This window comes from Nansenia antarctica (genome assembly GCF_963989245.1).
Source record: "Nansenia antarctica genome assembly, chromosome: 15".
Classification (NCBI taxonomy): Eukaryota; Metazoa; Chordata; class Actinopteri; order Argentiniformes; family Microstomatidae; genus Nansenia; species Nansenia antarctica.
The window spans coordinates 26,714,498-26,741,502 of NC_137685.1; the positions used below are offsets into that span (position 1 = coordinate 26,714,498).

The following is a 27,005-nucleotide window of genomic DNA, read 5'->3' on the forward strand; positions in this document are numbered from 1 at the left end:
GAGCTCCCATGAAAGCAGTAAAATCATACATCTGTGGGGGTCGCTAATAATACATTACCAGTACCACAACCATTATTTGATCAAAAATGTCAATGTAATGAGTATTATTTATATTTATTTATATGAGAAATATTCTAAAATAAACACGTTTTCCAAAAGAACTACGCGCACCAGCATTAATCTCCTGTGAATGACAGTAGGCCTTAATTTGACTGCCTGCACTTTACCACCAAGACACTATGGGGCGCAGTAGAATATTGTGCAACAGCAGAATATGATCGTTGAGAGCTTGCGAACGTGAAAACATGATTATTGAGAAGAAAACATTCAGTATCTAGCTATCATGCCGCCCCAAAAAAGGCCACTGCTGCCGACCGAGTCGACAAGCCTGGAAAGTTTCGGGTTTTCATCCAAGAAACCAAACTTGAATTCAGCTGCACCTGTTATGACACCCAACGTTGAAACGGTTGAAATAGCAGAGCTCAAACAAATCCAAGTGCTTCCGAAGAAAGTAGCAGAACTCACCTCCAGTATGTATAAGGAGACAGCTAGTTCGTTCAGGGCAGCTTATACTGTCGCTAAAGAAAGGATGCCTTATACAAAACTGAATCCAATTATGAAACTTAATGAGATGAATGGCGCGACAGTTGGCCCCTGCTCACCGATCCGATCATTCATGTGCCCAGATTGTAGAGCACATTGCACAAGAGATGAAACAAATTCATTTCTAATGTCAAATCACTTGATTCCTGTAGTAGCATAACATTAGATGAAAGCACAATTCATGGACGAGCATACATGATTATTTATGTCAGGTGCGATGTCACTGGAAATGGAGATGTGGACAATGTGTCGTGCTAACAGGGAAAGTGAATGGACTGTATAGCAAAAACAACAAAATTATTGGCTGAGATACCCGTAACTATAGCTGTTGTTTCATGTGGTGGTGTTGATGTGGTGAAATGAGTAGCCTATGGCTAATTAAAACTCGTAAGTCCCATCGCTGTGTGGGCATGATTCGCGCGCGTGCATGAGAACATTTCGCACTGTTATTTTGGAGACCCCCACAAAGCTCAGCTTATAACTCTCCCCTTGTATACTAGCATACTGCATACTAGCATACTCAATGAGTACATACTGCATACTGCATACTAAATTCATAAAAAGTATGTGAAAACCAGCCGACCATTTACACAGTATGCATACTGCCTCCCAGAATGCATTTCGCCGGGAGCGGCGAATTTAAACCTCCATTTTAAACCTCCATTAGCTAAAATATGTAATTTTGGCTTTACAAGTGTTAACATGTCATTTTATGAAGTTTTAATGTGTTTTCAGGCGAGAAAGTAACCACATATATTCCCAAAATGTGTCCAGTTTACCAAAATAACCCGTTTATATATCTGATCTGACGATTTTTTGCATCTTCTGTTGGCTAGCTGCGTTCGTAAATTCGCCCTGGAAATATGATCAGCACTCATGGAATGCCTCTTGTCCAATCAAATTACCTGGTCCCTTTATGACGTTGCACCCAGTGTGCGCTCCGGCGCTCTCAGAGCGATTTTACGCACGCACCCTACGTTGCTTACCTTCACTCACTCGACAGAAATATCGTAACATAATTACAACACGTTGTAAAATGATTTGGGGGGCCAACATCTTTACAGCCAAGCTCCACCTGCTGCGTTGCGTCAACTCGCCATCGGCGTTGCGTCAACTTCCCGTTGTCCAAGCTCCACCTACTGCGTTGCGTCAACGTTGCGTCAACGTCAACGTTCTACTCTAGCTCCACTGGCATTTTTTGTATACGGGAGTAATTTCACCCTTGACTGCAATATGTCCACAACAATAACAACATCATACAGAACATTTTCCAATCAGGGTAATATTTTATCTACATATTCCCAAATAGATAGTTGTTAGTTCAGTAGATGTTCAACTAACTGTCAACAACATTTCAACTAACTAACCACTAATCCTAAACCTTGCCCTAACCTTAAATCTAACCCTATCCTTAACCATAAATCTAGTTACATATCAACAGCAACAACTAGTCGGTACAGGACCATGGCCGCAAGGACAAACAGACTGAAGCACAGCTTCTACCCCAGGGCCATCCAGGCCCTGAACACAGCAAAGACCTAGGTTCTGGGCCCTGGACAGTCTGGACGGATTGATGGCAGCTGCTGGACTGAAAAAATCAGGTGTAGTGCTGAGGCACAAATATGTACATTTCTAGCCTGCAAACTGCGACACTTCAAAAGAATGTGCAATAACACTATGTGCAATATGACAACCCTAGTCGTCTATCTGTACAGTATAGTATAGTGGATAGTGTACATAGCCTTTATTTATGTAAACCAGCTCCTTCCCTTCTTGTGTTTAAAAAAATAAATAAATCTTTTCTAGCACCAGGGGAGCCACCCCTCCTAAATTTCGTTGTTTGGTACCTGTACTGTAGCAATGACAATAAAGACCATTCATTCATTCATAGTCGCATATAAAAAATAATATTTTTCGACCTCAAGGATCAGCCGTTCGTCGTCCATTCCTGCAACAAGCTTTCAAGCAACTGTGGTGATTCACAGCTGACTCGCGTGAATAGCAATTCGCAATAGCTGAGTAGTTGGCTACAAGCATTTTCAATCTTGTATTATCTCTATTAACCGCTGTGGTGATTTAACAGCTGATAAAAACATTATAATATATATATCATAATATCAAGTGCACTACAAACAGAGCAAAACAATAAAACAACACCAGAAAACAACCAATAGGCTATACAATTATAACCAACAACTACAATTGTAAATATACATCTCACGCCCCACGTGGGGCAAATATACAATTGGTCTCATTGTGACGTCTGCGTCCACCGTCAAAAATCAAACTTTTTTGAATGTCTACTTTGGACGCAGCCATCGGACGCAACGCTGACGCAACGCAACGCTGACGCAACGCAGCAGGTGGAGCACCTTTCATTGATTACAATGCATTTGATCCCAATTTCGGACGCAACGCACATTAGACGCAACGCTGACGCAACGCTCGATGGCCATGGTGGAGCTTGGCCGTTAGCTAGCTCAAGTAACTAGCTTACTATATTGTTGTCTTAACAGTTGGTAAAATAACATGATTAAAATAAATATATATGAGCAATAACATATCGTGGGCAAGCACTACAACCAACTTGTCCGTCTGAAGCTACAATACTGGGATCATTCGTGATTGGGCTACAAGCAGTCAAATACTAGGTGAACATGTGTGTAAGACACAAATAAACTTGGATTTCATGCATTTCAAGTGGCATATTTGTAATCATGACGATGTAGTCATGTCTAAGAATGCATTTCACCATGTTAATGTTAATTATTGTTAATACATGTTAATTCCCAGTATAGTGAAAATACCACCGCTCATCCGTGATCAGACTTAGCTGGGGTGCTGCAACTGAAGAGTATCAAATAGAGTGCAAAAAAGCAGCATCTGCACACTCAAATATGTGCAAAAAACTATGTTTATTGCAAGCTTTCGGTCCCCAGACTATCGGACAATGTAAACAAAAGCTGTATGACAAGTTTGTATGATGCAGTTTGACGAGGCTGAAAGCGCACAGGGTTGCCAGATGGGATTGACAATTTACAGCCTAAACTTTCTATAACCTCAAAATCAAGTAGCCCATTCGGCGGTAACCCGCCCCATCTGGCAACCCTGGACGCAACTCTGCAACCCTGGATGCGAAATGCATTTTGGGAAACAGTACCCGAGCTAGTGTCCATCGTAACTGACTTAAATTTTCCCGGAAGTAATTGCTCACATACTAAATATCTTGCATATTCAAATCTCACATACTGTACAGTGTGAACGCACTACATACTCAAAACCAGTGGAGGCTCCTCCATAGAGGTGGAGGAGGCCTGGCCTCCCCAATAATTTGAGAGAAGAGAGAGAGATTTAAAAAAGCAATAATTATATTTTTTATCAGACACACAACATACAATTCAGAACAATACTTCATCCATTTCTAATATTTATCCTGCAGAACAGCACTCATACACGCGTGTGGCGGAAAAAGGTACTACACGGAGGCCAGGCCTCCTGTCGGAAAGTGGTTTCTCATAGAAGTCAATGTAATGCAATTTTTTTCATGGCAATATGTGATTGGCCAAATCACTGAAAATGGGTGGGCACAGGAGGCCTGGCCTCCGTGTAGTGCCTTTTTCCGCCACACGCGTATGAGTGCTGTTCTGCAGGATAAATATTAGAAATGGATGAAGTATTGTTCTGAATTGTATGTTGTGTGTCTGATTGACATAGTGTTTGAGTGCTTTTGACATGTCATTGATTGTATGTAGTATGTTGTGGTGAATGTTGTGAGCCTGAGCATAAGGGACAATAGCTGCTGCAGGCGGACCAGAGATTCATGCCAATTGTTTTGTTTATTTGATGACCCATTGTGCAGGCAATAAAAGCTGCTTCATCCACCATCCTGAGAGTGTCCCAATCCCTTCAGTACCGCCAAACACAAATTAATAATTTTTAACAAAGACAGATAAGAAGAACAGGGAACATTCCATCGCGAGTGAAGCGAGCAAGCGGAAAAAAAATTGGCCTCCTCAATTCTGGAAGTCACCAGCCTCCACTGCAGTCAAAACCTACGTCATATCTAGTATGAGTAGTAGGCTATGCTAGTATGCTATTCCGAACACAGCCTTTGTCATCTCACAGAATGATGTAGCCCAAACATACTAGCCAGCTGTATGTGACCACCTAATGACTGTGTCTAGACTAGTCAACACTCTTTACACAGGTCACTATTGACCAATCAGCAGAGCTGTAAGACAGAAAGACTGTGAGTGTTGAATACACTCCTCTATGAAGGGTCAATTTGTTGGTTTACTGTATGTTTTATTTTTTTACATAAAGATTGGCTTGTGTAATGAAAGTTAACATTTATTCAACCTGTAAGTGAAGATCAAACTTCTATTTTACAATTACCTGCTGATGTGGGTGATACAATCTGGCTTCTTATCTTACAGGGGAATCAAACCACAGGGAGAGAGAGAGTTCTGTTCTATTGTGCTGCTGTATTTCGCTTTTTGGAGACAGAGACAGACAGAGACAGACAGAGACAGAGAGAGAGACTAATAGCCTAATGGGGCAGAAGCTACTTGCCCTGTTTACCTAAAAGGGGAGAGAAGACAATAGGACATGAGAGGAGGTGGCAGGTAAACAGCCACACCTGGTAGAGATACTCAGCTCTATAAACTCACAGGTACATCACTAGCCTGCCACCTACAGGCCGTCTCTCGTAACAGTTCTCAGTTGCATTTCTTCTATGTTTCATAGAAAATTGTGTTTATTTCAGATACTGTAGTGGAAGATATTATCCTCATTTCCAGTGAAGTAGCTGCCATCTAGTTGTGACATTTTTGTTCATCCCGCCCCTTCATCACCAAGCGTTGATGGATAATATCTTCCACGCGTTGATGGATAATATCTTCCACTACAGGATAATATCTGGATAATAATATCTGGATAATATCTTCCACGCGGATGGTTCTGGTTAAACTGGTATGAACGCGGGCTCGTTCGCCAGACAGCACCAACGTTCTGAGGTTCCCGAACACGAACCGGAACGGTTCTTTGCCGGTGTGAAAGCCCTATGTGTGATTCCGATTCTCTACCCTTCATCCTGAAGTGTGCACTAGCTGCCTCTATTGATATAGATAGATAGATCTATAGAAAGTCATGTAGCTGAGGCCAGCTTGTTTATTGGTCAAATGTGTTTATGTGGGAGGGTTCCCATCATTCTAAAAGAATAGTTTTTTGTTCTTTATACTATAAGTCCTGTGGCAGGTCATTTTTGAAGTAAACAAAATGATGGTGTTGTGGATGGGATATCCCATCATTCTTGAAGAAAGGGTTGGGTGTGTTTCTGTAGGTAGTCCTGTCATTGTGGGTTTTACTGTCCTGACCAGAATTGTTTCTGCATCAGTGCCCCAGGTGATGAGGTGATACAACATGGACAAACTAGTTCATACAGGGAAGAGCTGCATCAGTGAGGAGCAGGACAGCGAGCAGAGCTGAGCACTGAGGTGGGAGACAGATCACAACCGTAAGTTGCTGTCTTTCATTGTTTTTCACTGTCCAGTATGATTAGGATGAACTCACATGTCTTTGTCATCTCACAGAATGATGTAGCCCAAACATACTAGCCAGCTGTATGTGACCACCTAATGACTGTCTAGACTAGTCAACACTCTTTACACAGGTCACTATTGACCAATCAGCAGACAGAAAGACTGTGAGTGTTGAATACACTCCTCTATGAAGGGTCAATTTGTTGGTTTACTGTATGTTTTATTTTTTTACATAAAGATTGGCTTGTGTAATGAAAGTTAACATTTATTCAACCTGTAAGTGAAGATCAAACTTCTATTTTACAATTACCTGCTGATGTGGGTGATACAATCTGGCTTCTTATCTTACAGGAATATCAAACCACAGGGAGAGAGAGAGTTCTGTTCTATTGTGCTGCTGTATTTCGCTTTTTGGAGACAGAGACAGACAGAGAGAGAGAGAGATACTTATATAGCTTAATGGGGCAGAAGCTACTTGCCCTGTTTACCTAAAAGGGGAGAGAAGACAATAGGACATGAGAGGAGGTGGCAGGTAAACAGCTACACCTGGTAGAGATACTCAGCTCTATAAACTCACAGGTACATCCCTAGCCTGCCACCTACAGGCCGTCTCTCGTAACAGTGTGCAGAGAAGTGTGCACTAGCTGCCTCTATTGATGTAGGGAGGCCAGAAACACGGCTTTCTGATGCAATTCTCTTCAAGACACCAAGACATAGCAACCTGCAGGTAGATAGTAGGTATTACAGCTCACCTGCAGGTTTGCTCCCCAAACCTGGAATACTTGACTGTTAAATGCCGACCCACTTACCTCCCGAGGGAATTCAATGCAGTGTATATTACAAGCGTTTACATTGCACCAAATGCAGATGGTAGCTTAGCATTGGCGCGGCTATATGACGTCATCAGTGGTGAACAGAGCGCGGACCCACAGGCAGTCCACATTATCGCCGGAGATTTTAATCATGCCGACCTGAAGGTAGTACTACCCAAGTTCTATCAGCATGTTAAATGTGCAACAAGAGGAGAAAAAACACTGGATAAGGTATACACCAACATCAAGCGTGCTTACAAGGCTAGACCGCTAGCTCATCTAGGCATGTCTGACCATGTGTCAATCCTCCTGATCCCAGCCTACACTACCATGAGGAAAAGTGCTCCCATCACCACTAAGACTGTCAGAACCTGGCCAGAAGGGTCCGCTCCACTGCAGATCTGCCTAAATGACACCTCATGGCAGGAATATGAGCATGAGGACCTGGAACAGTTCACGTCGTCGGTTCTGAACCACATAGTGAGCTGCACCAACTCAGTCACCGTGGACAAACGGGTCCGGGTCTACCCCAACACGAAGCCATGGATGACTGGGAAGGTCCAAAAACTGATCAATGAGAGGGACAACGCCTTCCTCGCAGGGAAGGGCACACTGCTGTACAGCACCACCAGGGCTAACCTAAAGCGCGGCATCCGAGAGGCCAAGGCAGACCACAGAGAGAAGATTGAGGAATGCTTCCTGAGCAACGACTCCAGGCGGATGTGGCAGGGGGTTCAGCACATGACAAACTTCAGAGCCAACAGGCTCTCAGCCGCAGAGGACGACCCCCTGCTGGCGGAAAAGCTGAACTCCTTCTACGCCCGGTTCGACGAGGGGCGAACGGAGGTAACCACAACACAAACACCACTCTCTCCAGCTCTCAGCAGCCTCACCCTCACAGAGCATGAAGTGAGACGCGTGCTGAAGGCGGTGGACCCCAAGAAAGCCTCTGGGCCGGATGGCGTCCTGGGACGGGTGCTGAGGGACTGCGCCGACCAGCTGGCCGGGGTTTTCACCAACATCTGCAACCAGTCCCTGTCCCAGGCCACCATCCCACCCTGCCTGAAAACCTCAACTATCATCCCAGTCCCGAAGAAAAGCACGGTGAGCTGCCTAAACGACTACCGCCCGGTGGCACTCACACCAATCATCATGAAGTGCTTCGAGAAACTAGTCCGGGCCCACATACTCACACGCCTCCCGCCCAACCTGGATCCATACCAGTTCGCCTACAGAGCCCACAGGTCCACAGAGGACGCCATCGTGACGACTCTCCACGCCACTCTATCCCACCTGGAGAGGGGAAACAGCTACACGAGACTGCTCTTTGTGGACTTCAGCTCTGCCTTCAACACCATCCTTCCAGACAGGCTAGTGACCAAACTACTAGACCTGGGACTATCACACTCTACATGTGCATGGATCAAGGACTTCCTGTCCGACCGCCCCCAGAGGGTGCGGGTGGGCTCCCACACCTACACAGCCCTCAGACTCAGCACTGGGTCCCCCCAGGGCTGCGTGCTAAGCCCCATCCTCTACAACCTCTACACCTACGACTTCACCCCCGTCCACCCCAGCAACTCCATCGTAAAGTTTGCAGACGACACCACCGTGGTGGGCTGCATCTCGGGGGGGGACGAGGCGGCGTACAGGGATGAGGTAGAGCAGCTGAGCAAGCTGTGCAAGGTTAACAACCTGCTGCTTGTAAGGTGGTCAACTTCTCCAGAATTGATTTAATTGAGTCGTCACTTACAAGCGAGTCCGTTTATTCTCAACGAGACGTCCTTGATATAACTTCTAAAATAAACTGATCCAATCAAATATTCGGCACCACTACTGAACTGTTCTTTAAGAGAATATTTATTCGAGCACATCTGCAAACAATAATATCAGCATACAATAGCATTTCATTCCATGGAAAGGGGTCTTTATCTAGCTTCACCTCCACAGGCCAGGATTAGCTGGTTAGCTGCAGAAGCTTCACCAGAGAAGAGCCCCTCTCACCTCCGTACATAGTCCTTTATACAATTCATCAAACATTTTGGGCTGGGTGATGCCCCCCCCCTCTATCTGGTAGTTTTCCAAGTGTCAGCACAAATCCGTTGCAGCTGCAGAAAGTCTTCTCGTTAGCATTGGCCTTCAATTCTTCTCTTGTGGGTGCGAGAGTGTATGCATGTTATCAGCTTGAGTGTCCTGCTAGCGTCTCGTTCCCATGGTGATATCGTACTTTGTATGAGCAGAGCATTGTGTCAGTGTCCTTATCAGAATGTCTTGTTATCAGAATGTCTTGTGAAAACACAACTATTGAAGTTACACAGTAATATTAGGATTCGATTTACAAGTTAGAAGAATAGACTTATCATTAATCATTAGTTATGAAAGTACAGAAAAATAGAATATTATAACAGCAGGTGTAAAATGGTTGTTAGCACATAGGTAAAAATAAGTAATTTTTTTACAATGCAGTTTGAATCATAAAACGTTCTTTTAGTCAGGAGCTTGTATTTCTTCTTGTCGCTCAAAAACAGAACCTCTCTTTTGGCTTTGCGTGACCTTCCTATTGTTCTCAACTGACCGCATTCACATATTATTTAAATGAGCACATAGTACATGATTTATCACTTCTAGTGATTTTAATACAAATTCCCAACAAATCCCCACTTTGGTCATTAAACAAAATTATGACCATTACAGAGAATTTGTAGCCAGAAATGGTGAGATGGGTCGTAGACCGCAAATGCCTTTATTTACACCATTCCTTCACAAACCTCCATAATTACAACAGATCTTCAACTCCTGTATCATGATCCATGATCTCCTCACCCTCCAACAGTGACTGCTGCTGTTCAGCAATAAGCATTTGTAATTGTCTCTGTGTACCAACATCAACCTTGGTTAGGGCCGCAGTAATCAGTCGCTGGGTCAGGCCTCTAATGCAAGGGATAGCCAAACAGGATCAACAATGTGGCAGAGATGAGGAGGGCAGTGAGCATAGACATAGCCAGATTTTTTCCATTTACCAAAACCAGAGTCGAACCACTCTCCAATAACATTGCTAACTCCAGCGTTTGCATACACCTCTTGTAAACATCCTCATCACCATCTTCCAAATTTCTCATTATCAGCGCCCAAGTGTCTCGCACCGACCCATGAGTGGGACCATGTGCCTCAGCACCAATAACATTCATTAGACCTGCACGGGCCACTATTCTTCCGTCATGCGCTCTCCACAACCAGCTTTGCGTCACCCCCCTTGTTACCCACACTGACCTTTCTTGGGGGAAGCGGCCCCCTGTATGTCATCTATAGTCTGTACAGAGCATTTAGGTTTGTCTAGCTGGATTGAGACCAGCTGATGTTCTCTGGGGACATATCAATGGACTGCGCTTACATACCGCCTTTATCCAAAAGCGCTTCAATGGCTTCTCATTCACCAACACACACATTCACACACCAATGGTGGCAAGCTGCCATACAAGGCGCCGGCCCTGGGAGCAATTCGGGGTTCAGTGTCTTGCCCAAGGACACTCTGACATGTGGCCTGCCGGGGCTCGAACCGCCGATCTGCCAACCTTGCGATCATTAGATGGCGGCTCTACCTCCTGCATCACAGCCACCCCCTCCTGATTTAGCGGCTGCATCTGCAGCATAATTTCCTTTTTCTTCGTCTGTGTCGGCTTTCGAGTGTCCCTTCAGCGGTGCCTCTAATCTAAAGGCAGATATCTATGGGGTGAGCCCCCACCTTTCCAAACATGTCTGCTACAGGTTTGCTGAAATTGCCTGGCAGGCACGCATTCTAAGGAAGCAAAACAAGTTGCAAGGCATTTGGACAAGAAACTGTAAAGTGATGATTAGGCCCAATGGATCTCCTGAAACCTCCAAAGGGATTATGGTGAGAGAACAAATAATGACTGTGAAATACCTGAACAGACAAATGACTCAAATCTGAGTGGAAATACTTGAACAGACAATGACTGTCAAAATGGGAATGGACAAGGATTATTAATTTCCACTAAACGATATAAACGATGATGAGTTTGGAGAAATGGGATCACTGGACTGTGTGAATTATAATCCAGCTGCACCTAAAAACTATGAAGAGTTGAACTTTGAAAACCTTTGACTTTACAGAGGACAAAATGTATGACATTGAGAACAACATCGACCACTTCTACAACAATAATAACATCGAACCACTTCTACAGCAATAATAACCGTCTGCAACTTTGAGTATTACACAGAGGAACAATTCAAAAGTGATATAATATTGGATGGTATTTTATCAACAATACACTTCAACAGTAGAAGTCTTTATAGAAACTTTAAGAAAACTAAGGACTATTTGAGACAGTTCACCAAGTTCAGCATCATTGCTGTATCGGAGACATGGCTCAGTAAAGAAAAAGAAGCCGATGTGGAACATGAGGACTATGAACTATTTACCTCCAACAGAACAAACAAGAAAGGAGTAGGAGTTGCCTTGTATGTAAATAATGACTGTGACTGTAAAATAGTAAAAAAAAAAAAAAAAAATGTCTAACAATAGAAAACATTATGGTTTGTGTCACTGTAGAAATAAAATAAGGAGAACTCTAAGACCATAATAATACACTTTGTATATAGAACTCCAGGATCCTGTCTTGACACATTCAAAGATATGATGGTTGATATGTATGATAAACTAAATGACAGAAAGACGGTCTTTGTATGTGGGGACTTAAATATAGATTTGTTGAACCCAAATGAACACAAAAAAATGTTACAGACTTCATGGACACAATGTACAGTCTATTTCCTACAATCTTAAAACCGACTAGAATAACAAGTAACAGTGCTACTTTAATAGATAACATTTTTACCAATGAAATTGGGAGTAAAATAGTAAGTAGAATGCTATTAAATAAACAGAGCTACCTATCAAGACCCAACTAACAAATTATTCATAAACCCCTATGATCTCAAATTTAAAGAATTGGTGGACTTCAAAATGGCACAAGTAATGTACAAAATAAAAATAAGATGCTTCCAGACTGTATCCAGAGACTGTTCCAAGTTAGACAGACTAATTACGAACTCAGAGGAATATGTATGTTTATGAAAACAAAGATTAAAACAAATGCAAAACAAAGATGTATAACAGTTAAAGGAGCCTACCCATGGAACACCGCCGAAAAGGAAATGAAAATGTGCAGCATACCAAAAGGACTAAAAAAAAATCACAAAAAATAAGATGATTAACAAGTATAAAAACAGAGGCATAAACACAGCCCTTGTTTGGTATCCTTGAACCCCCCCCCGCCAACATGCGCAAGTGAAGTCCTGTTCACAAATGTTTCCCTGTCTTGACCATGCACTCATGAACATATTGCAGAAGTGCGTAGCATTAAGGCGTCCCACGTCGCCCCACTTTCCCGTCCTGTTAAGCAGTCGTAGGCTTTTTCTAAGTGTAAAGGGTGATGTCCCTCATATATCATGGGGCCTTTAGTTCTATTCATACCGGGGCAGCATGTTCTCCCCCTCGTCCCATCCCTACTGGAGAATTTGAACAATTATCAGGCTAGTAGGGGGAGGGAAACAGTGTACTATCTCTAGGTTGTTTCAAGCAGACTAAACATGTCACATTAGAAATGGTGGATATTGTGTAGTTTACCCAGTTGTACCAAACATTTTAATTTGATTTGATTTGCTCTCCATTTATCTCGAACAAAAAACAACAAAAAACAACAAAAACAAACCCCCAAAAATAAATAAAAATACAAATAAAATAAGATATAATATTGAAATAAAATATATCTTCCTCGACATGGAAGCAACAGTCGGCAATGGCCCTGTTCGAGAAAAGACAGAAAGAAACAAAACCCACCTGGTCCTGCCCCTTCCCCACAATATTATACCATTACGCAATAGATTATCTATCAATATCAATAATAATATGGCTATCCACTATAGCGAACCAGGAACCAAATATCCACAAAAATACCAGTTCACGTCATTCTCAAGCTCCTCCAACCTATATCCCTCCAAACCTCTCAATAGTATTACTTGTTTTCATTGTTACATCAAGGCCATTCCAAATGGCCACCCCACAAACTGAGATGCACCTGCCCCTGAGCGCTGCATGGACAACAGGCTGTTCTACATTCAATTTCCCTCCTAGACTACAACCCCCATCTTTGCTCATGAACAAAACAATTTTTGTAAGTTGCCAGGGACCTTATTTTGTGTTACTTTAAACATGAATCGTGCAGCTCTGAATTTACACTTCTCCAGACTTCAGTTTGACTTTCTTTTATTTTTTATATAACTGGTATGATCTCTATGAAGTACAATCCTTATAGCTCTTTTTTGCAATGTGCATATCTTTTGTAGGTTGGTTTAATATGCATTTCCCCAAACTTCAACACAATATGACAGATAGGACAGATAGGTACAATGAGTGTGCAATATAGAGTGTATAGTGATTTCTGATTTAAGATGTATTTAATTATACCCAGAACTCCCAAGCTTCTCGCAATCTTTGAGCACAGATATTTTCACTTTGTTTCCAGCAGAGTTTGTGGTCTATTTAAGACACCCAAAAACTTGATTTCATATATTCTATTGATTTAGACATTTTCAATTTCCAGATGGAGTTCTGTATTTATATTGCAATTTCCAAATAGCATGAATTTGGTTTTATTCAGATTTAATGATAGCTTGTTTGTCTCAACCCAGCATTTTAATTTGTACAATTCCTTCTTTGCCACCTTTAAAAGCTGCTGCAGATCTTCCCCATAACATAACATATTTCTGTCATCTGCCAAGACAACCAATTCGACCCCTGTGGGCACCACAGGTAATATTTAAGCACCTTGATTTGTTCTGGCCTATTTGAACAAATTGCTGTCTATTACTAATATAGCTTTTAAGCCATTCAAGTGCGACCCCTCTGACACCATACCTGTCCTTTTTTTAAAAAAGTAGAATCTCATGATCTATTGTGTCGAATGCTTTTTTAAGGTCAATGAATATGCCCAATGCATATTTCTTTCTCTCTGTACAAGTTGTTATTTGCTTCTACTAGCTCCATTAATGCCATGGCAGTAGATCTAGCTGTTCTAAAACCATACTGACTATCCATTAGTAGTTGATGTTTTTCAATGAAATTGGCCAGTCTTTCATCATATAGTTTCTCTAACCCTAACCCTAACTCTAACTGTTATAATAAGGATACCGGTCTGTAATTGGTGAAGAGGTGTTTATCTGTTGAAGTTTTGTTCATACATTTGTTTACCATATCAGTATATCAGTAAAATATTTTTATTTTTTTCCTATAGTTCCCATCGATATTGAGTCAGTGATTCTCTCTCCACAGTCCTCCTCAGCAAATCTCTTTCCAGTGCCGTTTATTTCTTTAACTAGTTTTGGCCCCATATCAACAACATATATATACTTATATATACTGTATATATATATGTTTTTTTTTTTTTCTTAAATCCATCCACCACCTAATTTATAAGGCTAATTTTCCCGTCATTGTCTGTAAAATGTTCTACTTTGTTTCTTTAACATTATTTTTTATTCTCATCTAATAATCTGGTATAATAATCTTTCTTACATATTCTCATAATACTAATTAGTTTGTTTTTTGTATTTCTTCTATGTAACCCCTGCCTCCTTTGTTCTATGCTTTATACATACACTTTATAGAGTATACCTTTTCTTGTATGCATTTTGAATGCCCCTGGACATCCACAGATTTTCAGAATATTTATTCTTATTGCTACATTGTTTTAGTGGGCAGTTTTTGTCATATAGAACTTTAAATGTTTCTAGGAATAACCCATACGCTTTGTCCACATCTGATTCTTCATATATACTCTTCTAATTCCATTTTAATAACTCATTTCTAAAAGCAGATATGGATTCCTCAGTTCTACTGTCTTGTATGTCATTTCCTTTGACTCCCTCTTCTTTCTATAATTACATTCATAAAATGAAAAGACAGGCAGGTGATCGCTAATATCATGGATTAATAGTCCACTTGTTGTGTTACTTTCCACATTATTTGAGGCTTAGTGCATGCTGACAGAGTCGCCAGGAATTTGAAAATGTTATACATGTGGTGGGTCTGCTTTGGTACAGTGTGACAAGAGAGGCCACCCTGTACCCGGTTTACCTTCGACTCTGACAGCGTGTGAGGTGGTCAATATACCTCCCACGGTCTTGTCCACCACATCGCCTGGGTCTAAAATAGGAGTCTATTTTGCGCCGTTGTCTGCTTTCTCCGCAGCATTCAGTTCCTGTGAAGAGAAAACTCGATTGAGATTAGTTAGAGTTTTGACACATTCATTTTCATGGAGAGGAGGTCGAAGCCACCTCCCTCTGTCTCTGTATCATGTCGGCAAGCTTTCTTTTAATAGATTAGGGAAACTAAACCGTGTTATGAATTCCTTTAAGAGGCACTTTATTACAGACTGCAGCATCCTCCCGTTTACACGGATATGCTTCAGGCCACCTTGAAAATCTATCAATCACTCCCATGTCCGTGAAGTCAATAATCACTTGGAATGGACAGGGAGGCATCGGATATGTGTACATTTAAGTACTGTTTTAACGGGTTGTGTTTGTTACACACATCACAGTCTGAGATGAAATTCTTAACCATCTCCAAACCATAAGGGGTCCACCAATCTCTCATTATTGCCCCCAAAATACTACTATTACATACGGCGATCACCGTGCGTCAATAGAGACACTCCTTCTAGCGGAGCCACTTCTCCTTCTCTTGTCCGCGCTCAAATGGTGTGACACACTCGCTCCACAACACTTTTTTTCTTTTTCTTTTTCTCCTCAATCGAGGCATAACATTATTTTACAACGTTTGCAAGTGATATTTGAGCGATATCAAGCCAGGGAGCACTCAGCACCAGGGGAGCACCCCATCAACGCCGCCAAAGGAAAAAACCCGGCCCACCTCCGACAACTCCCGCGAGACCCAGAATATGCCTGGATATTTTTAGGAACTCTCGCGAGACCCGTCAGACCAAACCCGGACTCTCCCCCAGCAACGCCGATGAAACACCCCCCAGTTGCTCCAGGGCGCCTCACTCAACTATCCCTTTTAACAGTAATAATTACAATAATAATAACAATTCCAACTATGATTTACATACAATATTACGTAACACCTTTGCATGAGGTTAGAATTATAAGGTTCTATCTCCGTTTAGGGTAGTTCAGAGACACTGAGCGTCAACGTTTTTACATTCCATTATGTTTTGTGAGATGGAACCTTTGTATTTTATGAATTACCCACTCAAAATGTCAACATTTTAAAAATACCACCACACATTAATAAACCACTTAATGGATCAGATTATGCAAAAAACTCAATTTTGACTAAAATGATGATAGAACCTTATAATCCTAACGTCACAATTATTTTAGCGCCCGCTGTGAGGGGAGGCACGCTAAATAGGACCTTCACCGGACTGCAGTCCTGTCGTGAACGCTACCCTATCCGCAATGTCCTACACTCCTCACTTGGTTTGCAAGGTATTTCAACCTTCGGGGCCTGGGCCTGATTACCCCTGGTTACCCCTGGGGCCTGGGCCTGCATGATTACCCCTGGATACCCCTGGGGCCTGGGCCTGATTACCCTTGGTTACCCCTGGGGCCTGGGCCTGCATGGTTACCCCTGGCTACCCCTTAATAGGACTATAGTGTCCTTTCCTGGGGCCTGGGCCTGTCTACCCCTGGTTACCCCTTAATATGGACTTAGCTACTGTCCCTTCCTTAGACCTCGGCGGGTCTATTACACGTTAATACAAGATGTGCTTAAATATCAGACAGTGGTGTTCAATAATGTATAGAATGTCAATTTAATTAATGATTCACTTACTTTGTGACGGATCTTCAAAAAACACAGATCAGAATGGGTATGACACACGATTCAGACCCAGCACTTCCACCTAGAATACTATTGTCTACCTAAGCAGATTTCATTAAATGGCTCTGCTCACCTCTTTTGTTTTGGTACCGTGGAAGTGCTTAGTCCGAATCCAGCCTCGCCCACTCCTCCTTGCATCCCGTTGAAAATCACGTCGGGGTCACCAATTTTGTAAGGTGGTCAACTTCTCCAGAATTGAGAGAAGTGGACGGATTGATGGCAGCTGCTGGATTGAAAAAATCAGGTGTAGTGCTGAGGCACAAATGTGTACATTTCAAGCCTGCAAACTGCGACACTTTAAATGAATGTGCAATAACACTATGTGCAATATGACAACCCTAGTCGTCTTATCTGTACAGTATAGTATAGTGGATAGTGTACATAGCCTTTATTTATGTAAACCAGCTCCTTTCCCTTCTTGTTTTTGTAGTTTTTTTTTTCTCTTTCCTAGCACCAGGGGAGCCACCCCTCCCAAATTTCGTTGTTTGGTACCTGTACTATAGCAATGACAATAAAGACCATTCATTCATTCATTCATTCAGATAGTAGGTATTACAGCTCACCTGCAGGTAGATAGTAGGTATTACAGCTCACCTGCAGGTAGATAGTATGTATAACAGCTCACCTGCAGGTAGATAGTAGGTATTACAGCTCACCTGCAGGTAGATAGTATGTATAACAGCTCACCTGCAGGTAGATAGTAGGTATTACAGCTCACCTGCAGGTAGATAGTAGGTATTACAGCTCACCTGCTGGTAGATAGTAGGTATTAGAGCTCACCTGCAGGTAGATAGTAGGTATTACAGCTCACCTGCAGGTAGATAGTAGGTATTACAGCTCACCTGCAGGTAGATAGTAGGTATTACAGCTCACCTGCAGGTAGATAGTAGGTATTACAGCTCACCTGCAGGTAGATAGTAGGTATTACAGCTCACCTGCAGGTAGATAGTAGGTATTACAGCTCACCTGCAGGTAGATAGTCAGTATTACAGCTCACCTGCTGATAGATAGTAGGTATTACAGCTCACCTGCAGGTAGATAGTAGGTATTACAGCTCACCTGCAGGTAAAGAGTAGGTATTACAGCTCACCTGCAGGTAGATAGTCAGAATTACAGCTCACCTGCTGTTGTGTTATTCTCGGTGATACAAAATGAGTTTTGACAGCACAGAGGTTATAAACCAAGACTGTAAACATTGTAGAGAGCTCAGAGAAACCGCACATTCAGCCATGGAGCACTTGGCCAGTGGGGGGTCAAACCAAACTATCTCCACTCCTACAGCTCATTTGTTCATCTATTCTCAGAGATCCACAATGGCTCCTGTCCTTGACATGCTGCTGGCCACTCTGGAGGAGCTGGACCAGAAAGAGCTGAATAAGTTTATATGGCGCCTGACTAAGAATGTACCAGAAGGCTTCCTTCACATTCCAACGAGCCAGCTGAGATATGGAGCTGAGAGGCAGGACATTGTGGATAAGCTGGTGGACACCTACAACCCTGATGGGGCTGTGAAGATCACACTGGTGATCCTGAAGAAGATGATGCAGAACGAGCTCGTTGAAACATTGAAGACAGACTATGAGGAACATATCACAAGTGAGTTACATTCATGTTAAAGACTGACACAAACAGGCACACAGGCACACGCTTGCAGGCACAGATCAATACACACACTTGGATATTTTATTTGGGTAAAATTAAAGCATCACATCAAAGATCGCTAAAAAATCAAATGTGTATATATAAATTAGTATAAATCTTGTCACCATTCTCTCACTAAACCAACTTGCCATCATATGGGAATGCTTGTAAATTGTGATTATTGAAAGTCTAAAAGCAATAGCAATCAGGTCCACAGTATGTTCATGCCTAGCAGTGTAAAAGCCTTTGAGTGTAACCGAGTTGAGAGGATAGTCACTCCTCACGTTGAAATACACCCATCCATGCCATTCAGCTTTCGGTGGCGTATTTGGTTAACATTGGGTGTTTCGGTGGGCAGTATAGTGTGTTGGCAATACAGAGGACACAGATGTGAGACTTGTGTTAGCTTGTGTATGAGGAAGCAATACTGTGTGTGGCAGCATGACGCCGGTTATATTGGTGCCATGACTCTGCAGAATCTGCAACTGTGCTCAGCTCAATGGCTGGGGTCGGTGTGGAGTGAGCTCAGAGGATGACTGTTACTGGGTTGAAAAAGTGATAAACTCAGTTGAAATAACCCCTCATGCACCAATTGGTAGTTTTCTTTCAGTAGCATAGCTGGTTACACTGTTGTTGGCAGCATGACACCTGTTACATGCTGTGTAAGCATGATAAATGCTGTGTAAGCCAGTGACTTCGCTTTAACAGTAAAGATAAGTGTGTCTTCGCCAGTGGCAGCCATTTTGCACTTTGTGTATGTGACACAGAACTGTCAACCAAATCAAGAGCAGCAGGTTTCCCTTGAGTCCTGAGCAGGCCAGTGTTGTAGTAGCTGAGTCCTGAGCAGGCCAGTGTTGTAGTAGCTGCATCTGAGCAGGCCAGTGTTGTAGTAGCTGCTTCTGAGCAGGCCAGTGTTGTAGTAGCTGCATCTGAGCAGGCCAGTGTTGTAGTAGCTGCATCTGAGCAGGCCAGTGTTGTAGTAGCTGCTTCTGAGCAGGCCAGTGTTGTAGTAGCTGCTTCTGAGCAGGCCAGTGTTGTAGTAGCTGCTGGGATGTCTTCTCAAAGCACAAAAAGTTGTCGTGTGTGTGGTATGCACACACACACACACAAACACATTGGAGCTGTGCCTGTTTCCATGTTCTAGCCGGCTTCTAGTCATATAGTGTTGATTAGGTTGATTACTAGTGATAATAACAGTGATTAGTGTAACTACAGTGAGATATGATGATAATCATCAGACGAATAACTGGATTGTTGTTTTTTCCAGATACAGAGCAAACAGGCCGAGACCGACTGAAACGTAATAAAGGTCAGTTCCACCTTTGTGTTGCAAAAGCAACTGATTATAAAAATGACAATACCACACACACACACACACACACACACACACTAATATTCTAACCTGCAGCTGAGGTTTAGTAAAAGCGATCATCATGAATTAGATTTCAATGATAGTAATCACAATAATATTGATATAAATCACAATATTGAGTGAACTTGTGTTGTTTTTACCAGACCCAGTGCTGTGTGCAGTCCGAGACCAACTGAAATCCTCTTTAAAGGAGAGGTCTAGCCGGACATTTGAGGGGACATTAAATGCAGGCATTCGCATCAATATAAACGACACCTACACCGACCTGCACATGATCAAGGGGGCCTGGGGAGGGGTCAGTAGTGAGCATGAGGTCATTCCATCCATAAGCCCAGCCACAGGAGAGACCATCAAGACCAGCGACATGTTCAAACAGAAAGATAAGAAAAAACAGCTGACCGTAGGCGTCGCTGGTGTGGGAAAGACGTTCTGTGTGGAGAAGACGATTCTGGACTGGGCAGAAGGAAAAGAAAACCAGCACATTGATTTCTTGTTTCCACTTGCTTTTCGTGACATGAATCATGAGGAAAAAGCCTGTAGTCTGGTGGAAACGCTTATGAAAGAATTCCCTAACATGGATCCAAACTCATGGATCAAGACTCTGGGACCGGAATCTAATATTCTGTTCATCTTGGATGGCCTGGACGAGAGTCGACTACGTCTGGACTTTAAAAAGGTACTAAGAGACGTGACAGAGCGAGCCTCCATTGATGTCCTGATCACAAACCTCATCGCAGGAAAGCTCCTCCCCTCTGCTCTCATCTGGATAACCTCCCGACCTCCAGCAGCCAAGCAGATTCCCCGAGTGTACATTGACCAATGGACAGAGATACGAGGGTTTGATGATGAACAGAAGGTGGTCTACTTCAGGAAAAGATTCAGTGATGAGAACCACCTGGCCGAAAGCATCATCAACCACGTGAAGTCATCAAGGAGCCTCTACATCATGTGCTCCAATCCAATGTTCTGTTGGATCTCGGCTGATGTTCTCGGGAGACTGTTGCGTGTGTTGCGTGGAGCAGAGAGCGTAGAGATGCCCAAGATTCTTCTGACTGAGATGTACATAAACTTCCTGAAATCTCAGTTTGACAAAATGAATGTAGCAAAGACTGAAGAAGGAAAAATCATTCTTCAGCTTGGACAGTTGGCCTTCCGCCAGCTGCAGAAGGGACATCTGATCTTCTATGAGCAAGACCTGAGAGAGAGTGGCATTGATGTCAAAGACGCCTCAGCCTACTCAGCTTTATGCACTCAGATCTTTCGGGGAGAGGGGGAGACCGGTCCTAGACCGATGTTCAGCTTTATGCATCTGAGCATCCAGGAGTGTCTTGCTGCTTTATTTGTGATCCTCACATTCAACGAGAGCAATGAGAATCCACTGGTCAAACAGAAATTCGCACACTGGAAGCTATGCTCAACACTCAGACGCAAACCTCTGGTTCACTTACACAAGACTGCAGTGGACATGGCCTTAAAGAGTGAGAATGGACACCTGGACCTGTTCCTGCGCTTCCTCCTGGGCCTCTCACAGGAGTCCAATCAGAATCTCCTACCAAGCCTTCTGACACAGACAGGAAGCAGCTCACAGACCAATGAGGAAACAGTCAAGTACATCAAGAAGAAGATCAGGAAGAATCCCTCTCCAGAGAGGTGCATCAATCTGTTCCACTGTCTGAATGAGATGAATGACCATTCTCTAGTGGAGGAGATCCAAAGCAGCCTGAGCTCAGGAAGTCTCTCAAAAGCCTCACTCTCACCTACACAGTGGTCAGCTCTGGTCTTTGTGTTGCTGACCTCAGAAGAGGAGCTGGATGTGTTTGACCTGAAGAAATACTCCAGATCAGAGGAGGGTCTTCTGAGGCTGCTGCCAGTGGTCACAGCCTCTAAGACAGCACTGTAAGTAGATGGACAGAATTACTCTAATTAAACGTAAATTAGGACGATCAGGGTTATGAAAATGCATTGTAGAATAGTAATTAGTGAGTAGGCTGCTTGATGAAAAATACAACAAACAACAACAACTTCATAACAAAGCCTAACAAACAGTACTTGGTGTGAAAAACAAAATTATCTTTTGGAGATTTTGATCACCGAAAATAATGTAATGATTATCTAAAACATAGACTATTGTGTACTTGGTCAAAAGTAACAACACATTCCTTGATTGGCTCCTTTTCATTTATACTTTATTGACAGACAAATGTATAATTTATATCATAGTATGCACAACAAACAATACATAATTCATGCAATAAGCAAGTGACTTTATGCTGTTTATGATCACTTATTATGATTTACAGATTAAACGGAAGAGATTTAGTTATTATATATATCTAATATATATATATATATACATTTAGTTATTATCTTTCGTGTTTTATTGATACACAAGTATGTGACTTGCTCCATCATTTCTCTTTGTGTCTCAACTCCCAATAATGAGCGAGAAAGAGCCAGTTATAGTTGGAGTACTGAACACTTATTTGGAGGAATCCATTCCTGACATTTGCTTTATTTTTAACGTAACGACTATCGCATTCCACTGGCGGTACCCCGGATACTCACACCACAGCTCAAATGAAGACTTTTTGTCTGTCATTAAGTATGGTGGAATGGGGGCTGCTCTGTCTGCACTCTCTGAATATGTTTGCCCCCCTCAAATCCTGACACACCTGGCCTTAGATCAGCTCCTGGGGCTACACAATGCTGCACTGAACCAATAGCTACCAAATACATTATACCAGACGTAGAAATCCAGTGACTTCAAATGTATCCATGGCTGCTTGCTCCCCTGTTGAGAGCAACTACAACTCTCACTCCTGAAGTCTTGCACCACAGTGATCGTTTGGCTGCATGTATTTATTTGTATTCCTCGTTCAGGCTGAATGGATGTGACCTCACAGAGAGATGCTGTGAAGCGTTGGCCTCAGCTCTCAGCTCAGACTCCTGCCACCTGAGAGAGCTGGACCTCAGTCATAATGATCTACGTGACGGGGGGGTGAAGCTGCTCTCTGCTGGACTGGGAAGTCCACACTGTCAACTACAGACACTGAGGTGAGGTCTTTTGGGGTATAGAAGCATGAGTATTTTGTGCGTGTGTGTGTGTGTGTGTGTGTGTGTGTGTGTTTGTGTCTGTGTGTGTGTGTGGAGGCAGAGGGGGCTGCTCTGTCTGCACTCTCTGAATATGTTTGCCCTCCTCAAATCCTGACACACCTGGCCTTAGATCAGCTCCTGGGGCTACACAATACTGGACTAATAATATCAATAATTATAACAATTATAATAATAATAACCTTTATTTGTGTAGCACTTTTCCTGCAAACATTGCAGCTCAAAGTGCTTTAATCATTATATATCATCATTTAATTATTTAGTAATTTAAAGGCAATATTAAAAAGATGGGTTTTTAGTCTTGACTTGAACATATTTGCTGAGGTTGCATCCCTAATGTAAACTGGCAGTGTATTCCACAATTTGGGTGCATAAAATGAGAATGCAGCCTCACTAAATCTCTTCTTTTGTACATGTGGTACACAGAGAAGACCAGCGTCAGAAGACCTGAGAGCTCTATTGGGCTGATATGCTAGCAGAAGACCTGAGAGCTCTATTGGGCTGATATGCTAGCAGAAGACCTGAGAGCTCTATTGGGCTGATATGCTAGCAGAAGACCTGAGAGCTCTATTGGGCTGATATGCTAGCAGAAGACCTGAGAGCTCTACTGGGCTGATATGCTAGCAAAAGACCTGAGAGCTCTATTGGGCTGATATTCTAGCAGAAGGTCTTTCAGATATTCTGGTGCTGTGCCAGTGAGAGCTTTATAAAGAAGCAGAAGGATCTTGAAATCTATTCTGAACTTAACAGGAAGCCAGTGTAGAGTCTCTAAAATAGGAGTTATATGAGCTCTTCTGCTCGTTTTGTTTAAAACAACTAACCCAATAGCTACCAAATACATTATACCAGACGTAGAAATCCAGTGACTACAAATGTATCCATGGTTGCTTGCTGCACTGTTGGGAGCAACTATAACTCTCACTCCTGAAGTCTTGCACCACAGTGATCGTTTGGCTGCATGTATTTATTTGTATTCCTCATTCAGGCTGAATGGATGTGACCTCACAGAGAGATGCTGTGAAGCGTTGGCCTCAGCTCTCAGCTCAGACTCCTGCCACCTGAGAGAGCTGGACCTCAGTCATAATGATCTACGTAAGGGGGGGGGGGGGTGAAGCTGCTCTCTGCTGGACTGGGGAGTCCACACTGTCAACTACAGACACTGAGGTGAGGTATTTTGGGGTATAGAAGCATGAGTATTTTGGGTCATTATGATGCACTAGTTGTTCTTCACTTAAATATAATGTGTTTAGCCTTTCAACTGCTGAATTAAAAGGATTTAAAGATGTACATTAGAGAGGAACAATCAGATTCTTGATATCAGATGGAGTGACATTATTTCCCCAGGTTGTCATTCTGTGGAGTCCCAGAGGAAGGCTGTGCTTCTCTGGCTTCAGCTCTGAGGTCTAACCCCTCCCACCTGAGAGAGCTGGACCTCAGCTACAATCACCCAGGAGACTCAGGACTGGCGCTGCTCTCTGCTGTAAAGAAAGATCCACTCTGTAAACTACAGACACTCAGGTAAAGGCTGAATATGTGGCTGGATGCATCAATGAGATTAATGCACAGTATCTATTTCCCACATGATCGTGAGTGTGTCATCCAACCACTGTATGTTCTTCTGTGGTTGATATAGTGTGGACCATGGTGGGAAGTTCAGGCTCAAACCTTGGATGATCAAATGTAAGTCTCCAACACTGTAGAGAACAGGACTGTGATATTACTCAAGAATCAGGGTACAGAAGAGTTCAAACAGAGCACCAGTATTGTATTCATTTGTAAATCTAAAATATTAGTAAATGTGAATTAGTAGTATCCCTTGTAAAACATTTTAATGTTATATTTTGTGAAAAAAATTATGTTACCATTTAAAGCCCAGTTCACATCTATGCAACGCGATGGAACTCGAGTCGCAGTCGCAAGGAATCGCCAGCGATTTGACATGTCAAGTCTCAGCAGAACGTCCAGATTTTATGGAATGTCTGATATTTCTCTTCAGCCAATCAGGAAATAGCACAGACCAGCGTCATCTGTTGCCAAGAAGTGGAGTGGACCTTATTAATACGACCCGTTTCTGAGCCAAACAGGAATTAACATTTCGTGGTAACGATGAGAGTGCAAACTCTTCTAATCATGGCAGCTATGTTGAGCTATTACATGCTTTATCTGAGCTGACCACTCAACTTTTAGGTCTGTCATGACAATGGGGTCTGAATATGAGTGCAGCGGTATGTTTTTATGTCTTCGCCTAGTGTGTGTGTGTGTGTGTGTTAGCCTTGACAGCTAAAGCATTTTGCTACATACTCAAGTCAACAACGGCTCCATATGTGACGCAATCTGATGTAAATGGACACCTCTCGGAAATGAGAAAGACGTCAAATTCGTCTTTAAAGTTTTTTTTTTCTTTTTTCAGATTTTCGTTTTTTTAGCTAACATTCAACTCGAAGATGTGAAGTACCCACTCGTTACTTTCAAATACTCATGTCGTCTTCAATTTGTTTCCGATTTCAATGTATGATGCATCATTTGAAAGCTTACAATCTGTAGTTTAAGCACATGTAAAAAACAGAAAAAGATTTCGCCTACAGGTAGCCCTTTTCATTGGGCTGTGTCACATATTTCCTAGCTCGGTGTCTTCACTGTTTATTGATCAGTGCTACTGCCAGCATGTCACTGTCAGCCATCTTGCAGGGTAAACACAACTTATTTTGTTGTTATGGAAACGGTCGTCTGTGTCTCGTTGCGTCTCATCACCCATCTGTCTCACCTGTCTCACCACCCATCTGTCTCACCTGTCTCACGACCCATCTGTCTCACCACCCATCTGTCTCATCTGTCTCACCACCGATCTGTCTCACCACTCATCTGTCTCATCTGTCTCACCACTCATCTGTCTCACCTGTCTCACCACTCATCTGTCTCACCTGTCTTACCACCCATCTGTCTCACCACCCATCTGTCTCACCACCCGTCGTTCGCAAGTAGTTGCCAAGTTTTTTCTCTGCGACGGTCTAAACGTTCTAAAACTGACCCGTTGCGTTGCATAGATGTGAACTGGGCTTAACAAGATCACAATGTGAATATTGTAATTTATCCAATTGTATTGATTTGATGATTATTTTGGCCCTCTCATTCAGATGCCTGTGAGCTCACACCGGACCCAAACACAGCACACAGATACCTCTCTCTGTCTGAGGAGAACAGGAAGGTGACAAGGGGAAGAGAGGAGCAGCCGTATCCTGATCACCCAGAGAGGTTTAAGGACTGGGGACAGGTGCTGTGTAGAGAGGGTCTGACTGGGCGCTGCTACTGGGAGGTAGAGTGGAGGGGAGGAGGGGCTGATATAGGAGTGACATATAAAGGAATCAGCAGGAGAGGAGGGGGTAATGACTGTGGGTTGGGATACAATAACAAGTCCTGGAGTCTGGACTGCTCCGACACCTCTAACAGTTACACTGCCAGGCACAATAAAAAGAGAACTGCCATACGTGTCCCCTCCTCTGGCTCCAGCAGAGTAGGAGTGTATCTGGACTGGCCGGCCGGCACTCTGTCCTTCTACTGCGTCTCCTCTGACACACTGACCCTCCTGCACACATTCCACTCCACATTCACTGAGCCCCTCTACCCAGGGTTTAGGGTTGTGGACTATGGTTCAGTGACCCTGTGTAAACTAGTCTAAGGGAGATCACTCTGAACACCTCAGGCTCATAACATGATGTCATCATGTAGTATTACACACATCAAGCTTCATACACTCAAACTGTGTGCCTCTGTGTGCAGTGTGTAGGGTGTTATGTGCAGGTATAGTGTGTAGTGTGTAGTGTTTAGGGTGTAGTGTGTTGTGTCAGTGTAGCTCTTGTGTGTAGCCCTGCCTGGGACCTGTCTGTTTGGGTTAATGGCAGAATCGTTGGTCATCCAGGGGAGAGGTCCCCAGTTTGAGCCCTGCTGGTTACTTCAGTCCCACTCTGACCACTAGAGGGCAGCAGTGTATGTACATA

The 27,005-nt window shown here is 43.0% G+C and overlaps 1 protein-coding gene across 1 annotated transcript; it reads left to right on the plus strand.

Moving 5' to 3' along the window:
• Positions 1–18,199: 18,199 nt before the first annotated feature.
• LOC308171282 (NLR family CARD domain-containing protein 3-like) lies at positions 18,200–26,686 on the plus strand (the record flags this gene model as incomplete). The annotated part of the gene is made up of 5 exons (XM_080546116.1): positions 18,200–18,482; positions 20,043–21,795; positions 22,780–22,953; positions 24,355–24,509; positions 26,145–26,686. The coding sequence occupies 5 exons, from the start codon at positions 18,200–18,202 to the stop codon at positions 26,684–26,686; spliced, it is 2,907 nt and encodes a 968-aa protein (XP_080402242.1).
• Between the last annotated feature and the right edge of the window lie 319 nt (positions 26,687–27,005).